Genomic DNA, 11,437 nt, shown 5'->3' with positions numbered 1-11,437 from the left:
GGCTGAATTTTGGCAGCTACTGCAGGATTGAAAGTTTTATAACCTTGGCAGTTCATTGCAATAAACAAACCTGAAATCAGCTCAATATGGGTACAAAAGTTACAATATGTGGTGCCTGCTTGCCAAAAATATTAAACTTTTTTTCTAAAGACAATAAAACATTGATTAATTTAACAACTGGTTAGACATAAATAAATTGTTGTACAATAGAATATGACTGTAGAATAGAATAGAAGTTGTATTATTACATGAATGGGGCAGTGGAAATTGTTGTAGTTATAACTTAAAAACATACACAATAAAGTGTGTGAATGTGAAAATGTGTGCATTCCTGTGTGCAAAGAACCTTCAATACAAGATACACTAGAGTAGGATAGACCAAGTACAGTTGAAACACTTTTTGCTTTGTGCTTTAATGCACAAATACAGAGCAGAATAGACATGCCATTTTTTTCACATGATATACCTTTATCTGTCTACAAACAAGATAATGCCAGAAACCTGCAGGCATTGTTCATATTTTATACAATTTGTGTTTGAAGACAAGAAGAGCTTTTGTTTCAATTGTTCCCATGTTGGGTTCGGTTGGTACGGTCCCATAGGACAGTTGAAACGCTCACCCATACTGCTCTAAATTAGCATAACCAATACATTTTAAATGTAAATATACCTTAACAAATATACCATTCTATGAAAATATATTATTCAAGGCAATGTAAACAACAGTTACAATTTATAAAAGTTAATCATAAAAATCTTGAACAACTAAAAAACAATGAATCTGTAAAACAACAAAAACAAAAATAACATTCACTCATTAAGTCAGTAACTTCACACACTCACTCACTTACTCAGTCACATCAGTTACTAACAGTGGTGGCAGATGTAGTTGTGGCCACCATCAGTACATTCCACATGTGACCACATGCCATATTTAGAGCACGAAACCCATTTCTCTCCTGGCCTAGAACTCGAGTACCACTCATTACAGACATTGAGTGTCTTCTGTACCTTTTTTTTTTTTTGTTCTGAAAGGACTTTCCATTTCAATTTTTGTGCTGCCTTTTTTCCATCTTCAAGCGCTTCCTTCACAGGAGTGTCAGTGAGAATTTCACTGATCTTTGTCCTCCATTGCCAGCCATCATCCTTCTGGGTACCAGCTTTTGGGTATGGCCTCAGGGTTTCAGGGGAAAATTCTGGAACCTGTTCTTGCTGATCAACAAATCACATACTTATTTAAAAACTAGGGCTTTCGATTTAACGTGTTAATAACGTGCGATTAATTTGACAAAAAATAATGCGTTAAAAGAATGTACGCAATTAATACAGTGAATACAGTGAAGTTATACAGTGAAGAAAACACTTCAGCGGACACACAACACAAACATGCTTTACGTTCTTGCGTTCAAATTAAGAAACATGCTTTATTTAAGAAACATGCTCCCTGAAATAGATCCTCTTTGTTCCTTAATGCTGTAGATGAATCTGCCCCTCATCTTTTTGGGAATGTGTCCACACTGTAGTATTTTGGAGAACATTTTTTTTGTTTGTATGTACCTCTATTTTAACTAGTTTTACTTTGCTTTATAAAGACGTCTTATCATCCACATTCCAATCATCTTTTCTTTCAAACCCATGCCTGGAAAGGACAATGGCCAACTTGTTGATAAAGGTTTTCACGTTTGTTGGATTGAGGCTTGCGGCCCTTGACAAGCCTGTAGCCTGAGGTATACAATGCAGCAATATACTATGTATGCAAATATGTGTGGAATAGGATGATATGATATGAGATGTTAGGTGAACAATAATAACATAAAGGGTTATAGGCTGAGGTTTGACAATGTACCTGCTGGTAAATGCTTGTGCCTGACAATTTTATCTTCTAACACCAGATGGCAATATTGAACTACCCATAAATATCCTACCAATAAAAGCCACTTTACCAATATTACAAGATGCAATTAATGTTTCCCTTGAGAATAACAGGATGCTGTTTTAAACAAAATGCCACATATAGGGCCTACTACAATGAAGAGAAAATGTGATAATGGAGACTAAATTATGATGCTGAAAATTTGGACGAAAAGCAAAAAACAAAACAGGGCTAGCTGAATCTCTTTATGTGACACATTTGAATTAATTTTAAGCAGTAAAGGAATGACTGAAACAAATATTTTAATTTCTTGCTACATAAAAACAAAGGCTGAACATGAGTACTGTAGCGTCTTGCTTCATTTAGATTCTACCTACAGTAGGTACAAATGTCCATGTATTACACGTGTAAGGGGAGGGAATACCTTCTCTACTAGACGCCCAAGCAGAATTGTGAATCACTCCCTCAAAGTAGCACACTGGATTCCTTCCCCTCCCTCTCCTTGATGACTGTTTCTACTATATAGACTAGAGAGACGTGATTCTCCGAGACAAGCCCTCCCTCAGTGTAACGTCACTGACCTTGTCACTGACTCTAGCGCGCCATAAATAAGGGGATCCGTCTCATCATAGAGCAGAACAGCGAAACTCTCAGCTGAAGAATAACGGAGTTAAAGGAAAGGATTTTTAAGCTCTGGAATTTTGACAATTTTGAAGCGAAGACAATATAGCCGCAATCATATGTAAGTATCATTTCGACATGTTCTTATGTTAAGAAAGTGACTTTATAAACACTGTAGGAAAGTGTTTTTATAATATAGGCTACTTTCGTTTTACACAGACAAGTTTGAAGTCATGACTTTGAACAAAGGAGACAAGTTCAGGAACATGGATAAAAGAAGAGGCAGCATACCGTTTCCCGTCCATTTGCAGAACTTGCACAGAAGAAGTATGCCGGTGGACGACCGAGAACTGCGCTCAACGATGCCCGGGGATAAGACGGGCGAGCTCTCCAACCTCATGCGCTTCAGTCCCGGAGAACAGCACGGAAACAGCTGTGTGTCCGACTCCTCCGACTCGGTCATCTCCTCCGGCAGTGATTCAGAGGGACAGGTCTACAAGGTGATTCTCCTTGGCGAACACGGCGTTGGGAAATCGAGTTTGGCGAGAATATTTGGTGAAGTGGAAGACAGTAATGACTGCGAGGAAACAGGTATTTTATTATTATTATTACTAATACTTCGTTTTTCAAAGTGAATCCCCCGCACCTGTTAATTTAGAATCCGCAAACAGCGAAATGTGTCGTTCACACCGAAAACGTTCTTCATTTTTAAAAAGTTTGATGCAGTGCAAAGAACCGAACCGAACAGAACGCATATATTTAAAAGTTGACGGTAACGGCTTCGAGCGTTTATGACGACAAATAAAAACAATTGAAAAACACCGCAGACTGACCCGAAAACGCTTGCTGTGTAGACAAGCTGGTAGAAGTGCGTCGATAAGATTTTCTCTTCATTAACAATTATTTGTACATTGATTATTTAATTTTTTTAACATACATTCTACAGGCAGAGTATTGTGATGAGATTGTGCTAGCTGTTACTTATATATATATTGCACCTTCATTTCAGGAAACACATATGACAGATCACTTGTTGTCGATGACGAGGAGACATCAATCCTTCTGTATGACATATGGGAACAGGTAAAATGGACATGAATGTTCATAATTACAAGGATTATTGTAAAAGTCTTGTCTATATATGAAACCCTGCATTAAAATTATAAAATTGGAACGGTAGTGTTCTAACAGTCCAATTTAATCATATAGGATAACAGCCAGTGGCTGAAAGATCAGTGCATGCGTATGGGAGACGCCTATGTAATCGTGTACTCGGTGACTGACAAGTCCAGCTTTGAGAAGGCTTCAGAGCTACGAATCCAACTGCGCAGATCTCGGCAGTCAGAAAACATCCCCATCATCCTGGTGGGAAACAAGAGTGACCTGGTGCGCTCCAGAGAAGTGTCCGTGGATGGTAAGATTCCACCCTCCTTCTGCTGTGTTTAAAACTTTGTCAGAAACAAATATTTTTAAATCAATTTGCAACCCTTAGTTGGCTGCTCTATAGATTGTTGATGTTTTGAATAAACAAGGACTCGGCCTTCTCCTGAGTTTTGAAGAACAGCCAGAAGACATTGTGATGACGACACAGAGGTGTCTATTGCTGACCTGCATCTGTATCTCTCTGTTCTTTCCTCCTCTCTAGAGGGCAGTGCCTGTGCTGTAGTGTTTGACTGCAAGTTCATAGAGACCTCCGCCTCCCTGCATCACAATGTGCATGACCTTTTTGAGGGCATTGTGCGGCAAATTCGTCTACGCAAGGACAGCAAGGAGGAGAACGCCCGCCGCATGGCCAACTGCAAGCGCCGTGAGAGCATCAGCAAGAAGGCCAAACGTTTCCTGGGCCGAATGGTGGCCCGCAAGAACAAGAAGATGGCTTTTAGACAGAAGTCCAAATCCTGTCATGACCTGAATGTCCTCTGAAAAAAAAAGGACTACCATGCCCTCTCAACCCCATGACCAGAAGCTGTTTTTAATGTTAATATAAGGACGATTTAGCTGTACAGACACGTATTAACTTGTTTTTTAAACTGAAAAAAGAGATTATATAAAACAAATCTGAAAAAATCATGTTGATTATGCTGACCAGAGCTTTTTCATGTTATGTCAATTTTTTTCTGTTTTGCTGCCTTAACATGGATTCTCCAATTGAATCCATGTAAATAGATGGTATATCCACAAAGTCACTATGTTCCCTTTTGAGAACTATAGCAAAGGCAAAATAATTTGGTTATTTTTCTTGTGTGTGCAATAGCTGTTCTGAGTTGTAGGTTTTGTTGTATGCACCTTATGTGTGCATGTCTAGAAGATGAGCTCAAGCATTTTTCTTGTTGAAATGACATATGGAATCAAACTTTACTTGAAACTGAGTGCGCAGGTTCGTAACTCAGCCAAGACACAGAACTATAAGATTTGGAGGGTATTGGGCAAGAGGCAATATGAATGGGGAGAGTTTCAATATAAGTCTGATATTATGTTTTATATATATTCAGTTTCTCCAACATATATGCGCCATGGGCAAATGAAGGACATAGAAGCAATAAATGATGTGTTGTGATCTGTTTTTAAAAATGTTTGATTTGCACTTAATGCCATTTAATATTATTGAGTTGTTAATTTTGTTACATGTTTACATTGGTTTTTATAATAAAATAATAATGTTTTAAAAGATGTTCACTTTTACTTGGTGTTGTCTCTACTACAAACAAAATAACATTTTTAAACACCTCTTTGAAGTTGCAATACCATGTCATTTATTACCCCATACATATGCAAGCTTGCCAGGGGCTACAGAGTCAGTTGTAGAATTGGAGGAAACAAGGTAGTTAAAGGTTTTCTGAACAAAATTAAGAAAGCTAATCATTAATCAAATAGAAAGCAGATGCAATGCTCTTCTAACACTTGAAACTATTCTCACTTTGCTCACTGGAAGTGTGGATAGGAGGTAAGAGCTGCTTTTGTATTCTACATGAGAAAAGTGATAGGATGAGGGAAGTAAAAACAAAATCTTTTCTTTTAATTGTTCCAATCCAATTTTATTTTATTAATTTTTTTATTTATTTCTTTGCCACATTTAGCTATATTTAGATAGGGATATTTGTGTTGCTGTTTGAAATCTTTTGCATTAGTATTATTTTACAATTATAGCTTGTTAAACATGGTAATTGCATGTGACTGATTTTAGCATAAAGATGTTTCTTTTTTCAAATAAGCTAATATGTCTGTTTTTTTTTCTGAATGTGTTTATTTTACTCTGTATAAGGTTAGTTACGTTCCAATTCGTTTTTTCATGTAACTAATGAGTTTAATTTTGTTTGTTTGTTTGTTTTTTTACATGAAGAGTTTAGGCTCAAATTTCAATTATGTATAGCCGAAAGTGTATTTTCGGTTCTTGTATCTGGAAATTAATTTATTAAAAATGTTCACTATATTCTTAAACACCCTTAAAATTATTTCAATGGTCCTATGGTGTGACAAATGCATTTTAAAAGAACAAATATTCTATATATTTCAATTAATTTAAGGTAATGAAAACTGCATGCATAATCATACAAATAATTAGCAAAATGTTGTTTAAAATAGTGGTAACACTTTAAAATAAGGTTCCATTCATGAACAAGTACTTTTATCACATTTACTAATCTTTGTTAATGATACTTAATAAAAAATATAAATGTGCATTACTAGTTTGTTAGTTCAGAGTGCATTAATGTTAAGAAAAACAACTTTTGATTTAAAAAATGTGTAAGAATGTTGAAAATCATCTTGAGTTAACAAAACTTGACAACAACAAAAAAGAAAACTTAACTAAGGATAATAAAGTTGTAAAAGTATTGTTAATTGTTAATGTTAGCTAATGTTGTTAACTAATGTTAACAAATGGAACCTTATTGTAAAGTGTTGCCTAAATAGTTTTAGATGTAAAGGAGTATACATTTATGCATGTCAATACCTACAAGGTGTATACTTATTTATCTTTTGTCTTTGGTTACTGATCGTTGGATACAGACACAAAATTGATCTTAATGATATGTAAATCTGACCTGCAGAATCTTCTTGTTTTTTTAAAGCTTTCTCTTAAAAAAATGAAACTTTTGATCCTGTAGTCATCCCATATAAGCTTTAAGGCATTTTGATAATAGCACTTGTGCTTCCACGTAATTTGACACTTGACGTGATGTTACATTAATGAACTGTGTTTGCTGTTAAAATGTTGAGTTGATCATTAACTGTTAGGAAAAGTAGTCTAATGACAAGTTTGATAATAATGGTCAGCTTATTACTTTCTCTCACAAGTCACAACTAACAATTTCTGTGTAAAGCTCTTCTGTTCTCTTCTCTTCTGTTTTTGCATCAATATTTTATTTGAACTTAAAGGTTAAATGATAAAATGAGATAATTTTGTGTCTTAGGCATGAAGGCCACTCTTTGCTCAATGGAATATCTAAGCACCTGGTTTATTGTACTAAGTGTAAGTTCTCTTAATTGCCATTTTTGTCTGGAATATGACAGTGTTTATCCCTCACTATAACTGAACTTCTGCAATTAATTGCTTTCTATTTTAGGTGGTGTCTCAGAATATTTTGCTTTCTGAGACTGCTCATCTTAAGATTGGTGTTCCAGAAAACTATGATGGCATTTTCCCATGGTACCTCACCAAGGTGAGCTGTGTCTCTAAGGGGGCCAAAATGATTTAGGATAGTTTACAAACTAAATCTTATGTTGGGTACAATTTGCCTGTGGAGTTGAATTAAAATTACTGTGATTTTAATTTCTCCACAGTAAAATATATAATTTCCTAATAATTAACAATAGCCTAAAAAATAAAGTTCACAAGGTTACAGGGTATAGGACAATGAGACTGAGAAATGTTGTGTTTTTAATTTAGATTTAAAGGTAAATATGTACAATGATATAAGAAGCAGTGAAAGATTAGGTGTCATAAGCAGGTAATCCAGAAACTGAGGACCTGAGATGTGCAAGGCAGGCCGTATATGTAGACGGAGTGGCTCAGACAGTTAAAGAGGGGCAGGGCCATGAAAGTTAAAGGAATATTCTGGGTTCAGTACAAGTTAAGCTCAATTGATAGCATTTGTGGCATAATGCTGATTACCACAAAAATGTATTTCAACTCGTCCCAGTTGACGTTCACGTTCCACTTTCAGTGGAAGTGAATGGGGCCAAATTGTATAGTGTTTAAAGGCAGAAATGAGATTATGTGAAGTTTATAATTTTATTGAAGAACCTACATTTATTCGTCTGTTAAATCTTGTGTAAAATGTGAACTATAAAGGCCATTTTAAGGTTTACAGTGCCATTTTAAACTGTCACAGTCTGTCTCCCTAATTTTCTTCAAGAATTCTTATTTTGAAGTTTTCCCCTGCACTACGTTTCCCAGAATTCACTGTTCTAATCACTTCCATCTGTTCATCATCATCTTCACCTACCTTCCATTTCCTCATTAGTTTTCTTTGTATAAATACCCTCTAGTTTGTTCAGTCTTTTGTCAGTCCTTGAAGTGTTGCATTGCGTTTATGAAGTGTTTCGCTATATTATTAAAGTGTTTCCTTGTTTTGTTAATTTGTAAAGTTAGTACTATCGTTTGTTCCACTCCAGCATCTGTTCCACTCCAGCATTTATATTTCAAGGATTTAAAGATTCCACTCCTGCGTCTCCTCGCTTCCTCTTCCTCTCCTAGACACCAATGTTACAGAAGGACTGACCCACAAAGAATACTGATACACTTAACTGCTCTTCCAAACATCTTCCTCTACTCCAGCGACCCCACTAATACTCCTCTTCTGCAAAGTCACACCTCGTTGAGCACATCATGGAGCAAACTGAGCTATTTTTGGAGCTGTTCAGGCAGGATATTCCTCTCTTGGAATACACAACCAAGTTCATTCACCTCGCTGCTTCGACCACAACATCGGATATATACTGTACCTCAAGCCCATTTATGGAATGGGATTAAACTTCCACAGACCCACAGCACTTCTGGAGGTGGAAGATCGTCCCTTGGTGAAATACATCCTAGCCACCCGGAATATGCATAACCCTTCACTCACATCATGTCTAATACAGATATTTACTTCTTCCACGGCCCCTGTCTTCACGCCTTCCACTCTCCCTATCTCCAAGGATTTGAAGATTCCACTCCTGCATATCCTCTCTTCCTCTTCCACTCCTAGGTCCCAACGTTACAACAATGAAGTTCTGAAGTTACATATTACTTTACACAGAAAAAAGTGAATAAGAACTTTTATCACACTAAAATCATGCTAAAGGGATAGTTCAACCAAAAGTGAAATTTCTCATCATTTACTCAACTGCAAGCCATCTAAGATTTGTATGACATTTTCTTCTGCAAAACACAAACTAAGATTTCTTTAAATAATATTTCAGCTCTTTTGGCCCACATAATGCAAGTGAATGGGTACCAAAATGTTTAAGCTTCATAATGCACATTAAGGTAGCAAAGTAAAAAGTAATCCATAAGACTACACTGTCTGGCCAAAAAAAAAAAACCTTATGCAATGTCACAATATTTATTTCCATCCAGAGTTGCATAACATTGTTGGCCGAGATCTTGAATTGACTACGGGGAGTCTAACCACTCCGTAATGTCTTCTCCAGCACATCTCAAAGACTTTCAATGGGGTTAAGGTCAGGACTCTGTGGTGGACAATTCATGTGTGAAAATTATTACTCATGCTCCCTGAACCACTCTCACAATTTGAGCCCGATGAATCCTGGAATATGCCCATGCCATGAGGGAAGAAAACATCCATTGATGGGATAACCTGGTCATTCAGTGCATTCATGTAGTCAGCTGACTTCACCTGACCAACTGAAGCAACCCCAGATCATAACACTGTACTGTGGGCATAATGCATGATGGGGGCTTTGCTTCATGTGCTTCCCTTCTTACCCTGGAGAACCCATTGCTTTAGAATAGGGTAAATCTGAACTCATCAGACCACATGACCTTTTACTTTGCTCCACATTCCAATCTTTATGCTCCCTATCAAACTGAAGTATGAACAGCTGTTTAGTCCAATCCTGTAAGTTTTCATTGCATTGTGCATGTGAGAAATGATTTTAATTTCACAATTAAACATGAGTTGTACTGTAATTTTTTTACGATATGAATTCACCAAGCATTTTATTGACCTCAGATCACGATCGTTCAAGATTTTTTCTGAACACATTTCTTCTGTGTAGCTGATGGTTCACCACTATCCTTCCAGCTTTTAATAATGCATTGGACAGTTCTTACCCCAATTCCAGTGATTTTAGCAATCTCCTTAGCTATTTTCTTTCCTTGACGCAGGCCAGTAATTTGCCCCTTCTAAAACACACTAACATATTTTCCACGACCATGGGATACGTCTTCCGACATGGTTGTTTAAGAAATGAGAAGCTACACTGTATAAGTTAGGGTTAAAAAATTGTTGCCAGCTGAAACATATTAATCACTGCAATAATGGTCCAATCATAGGCTTTTAAGTATCTGCTTTTTTAAATGCAAACAGCAACTTTTTTTTTTGGCCAGGCATATAATATAAATGATCCTGCCAGCCCAGTAGGTGGTGATATGCATGAAAAATGTGAATGGCCAAAAATGAAGAAAAAAGAAGAATGTGAAAGTGGAGGTTTATAGAAAAAAAGGACTTAAATATTGATCTGTTACTCACCCACACATATCATATTGCTTCTGAAAATACAGATTTAACCTTAAGGATAACTTTTATGTTGACTTTATATGCTTTTTGAGCTTCAAAATGTTGATACCCATTCACTTGGATTGTGAGGACCTACAGAGCTGAAATATTCTTCTAAAATATTTGTTTGTGTTCAGCAGAACAAAGAAAGTCCTACTGTGGCTATACTTTTGAAACAGTATTTTAACGTTTACAGATTGGCCCAATTCACTTCCAAAGTGAGTACCTCACTGTAACCCAGACTTTTGCATTCTTTCTTTTAAATAAAGGGACAAGTCAAATAACACTGTTGTGGGAATCAGCTTTATGCCACACAGTCGAGTGAGCTTAAATTGTACAATCCTAAATATTCCTTCCGGGGTTTAAGAGGAGTGTTTCACACTGAATACAGGATAATTACTGTTTTGCTAATTTTTCAAGCAATGGTTTTGTTGGATAGGCTGATGAAAAGGGCATTGCAGTAATCAAGACAGGAGATTATCAAGGAATGTACAAGAATTTCAGCGTCTATCATGTGTATTATGGTTCAGAAGTTTTCAGTGTATCAGAAATGAAAAAAATGCACTCTAGACCAGAGATATGATGTAAACTTAAAAATGGAAAGGCTGTTCATATGTTCTAAACAGTTTGGTATACTAAGAATTTACACTTTGACTTAATAGGGTGCACACTGCCAGCTCTTTCCTGTGATTTCCTGAGGACTAAAATTGCATAAAGATCCTTCAGTGAAAGAAAATATTGTACATGTTATTCATAGACTGAATACAGGAGTAATGTAAAACGGACTGTCCTTGTGCTGTGGATGGCCACTTCCTAAGAGCAATATACTGTAGAGAAATGACTGAAAAGGCTGAGAGCTTGAACATGCCATTCAATAAGCCCCATTTCCCACTCCTCAGAGCACTCAGAAGCCAGTCATCACCAACTAAATATGGAGCGCCTGTACAATGCCTTATTTCAAAACCTATGTCAGTAATCTTTATCAGATGTCTTTAGTAATAGCCTGGGTGCTCCAAAAAACTATTCACTTTGTAATTGGCCGTATTTCTGAAAAACTGTTTGGGTTCTAGTGCTTCTCGCTCATCATTTTCTGCAGTCCATGCAGTCTCTAAATCAAGTAAAATGGCCTACATGTAAGTGGGTGGATAATTACCCACCCCCAGTGTTATCCCTGAAGGACAAATGATGGCTACATAATATTTTTTTAGGCTTACAAAAA

General features: G+C 36.5%; 2 protein-coding genes across 2 annotated transcripts in view; both read left to right on the top strand.

Annotated features, from left to right (window-relative positions):
* The first annotated feature begins 2,473 nt into the window (after positions 1-2,473).
* Positions 2,474-5,151, top strand: LOC127635114 (GTP-binding protein RAD-like). The gene is made up of 5 exons (XM_052118713.1): positions 2,474-2,615; positions 2,714-3,085; positions 3,504-3,577; positions 3,704-3,908; positions 4,140-5,151. The coding sequence occupies exons 2-5, from the start codon at positions 2,728-2,730 to the stop codon at positions 4,415-4,417; spliced, it is 915 nt and encodes a 304-aa protein (XP_051974673.1). The 5' UTR covers positions 2,474-2,615; positions 2,714-2,727; the 3' UTR covers positions 4,418-5,151.
* A 274-nt stretch (positions 5,152-5,425) lies between these two features.
* The window catches only part of LOC127617027 (cadherin-16-like), a 55,435-nt gene continuing 49,423 nt past the window's right edge, over positions 5,426-11,437 (top strand). Inside the window, exons 1-3 of the mRNA XM_052125347.1 lie at positions 5,426-5,438; positions 6,907-6,965; positions 7,060-7,155. Of these exons, the coding sequence (XP_051981307.1) occupies positions 6,909-6,965; positions 7,060-7,155 (153 nt within the window). The 5' untranslated portion in view covers positions 5,426-5,438; positions 6,907-6,908. The remainder of the gene's footprint in view (positions 5,439-6,906; positions 6,966-7,059; positions 7,156-11,437) is intronic.

Source organism: Xyrauchen texanus, chromosome 1 (genome assembly GCF_025860055.1).
Source record: "Xyrauchen texanus isolate HMW12.3.18 chromosome 1, RBS_HiC_50CHRs, whole genome shotgun sequence".
NCBI lineage: Eukaryota > Metazoa > Chordata > Actinopteri > Cypriniformes > Catostomidae > Xyrauchen > Xyrauchen texanus.
The sequence above is the reverse complement of the archived record's forward strand: the minus strand, read 5'-3'. Positions and strand labels throughout refer to the sequence as shown.

Bases quoted from the DNA above. Each gene is read 5' to 3' on its own strand.
- LOC127635114 (XM_052118713.1), top strand. From the start codon at position 2,728: ATGACTTTGAACAAAGGAGACAAGTTCAGGAACATGGATAAAAGAAGA. The intron at 3,578-3,703 runs GTAAAATGGACA...TTAATCATATAG, and splicing joins TGTATGACATATGGGAACAG to GATAACAGCCAGTGGCTGAA. The intron at 3,909-4,139 runs GTAAGATTCCAC...CCTCCTCTCTAG, and splicing joins CAGAGAAGTGTCCGTGGATG to AGGGCAGTGCCTGTGCTGTA.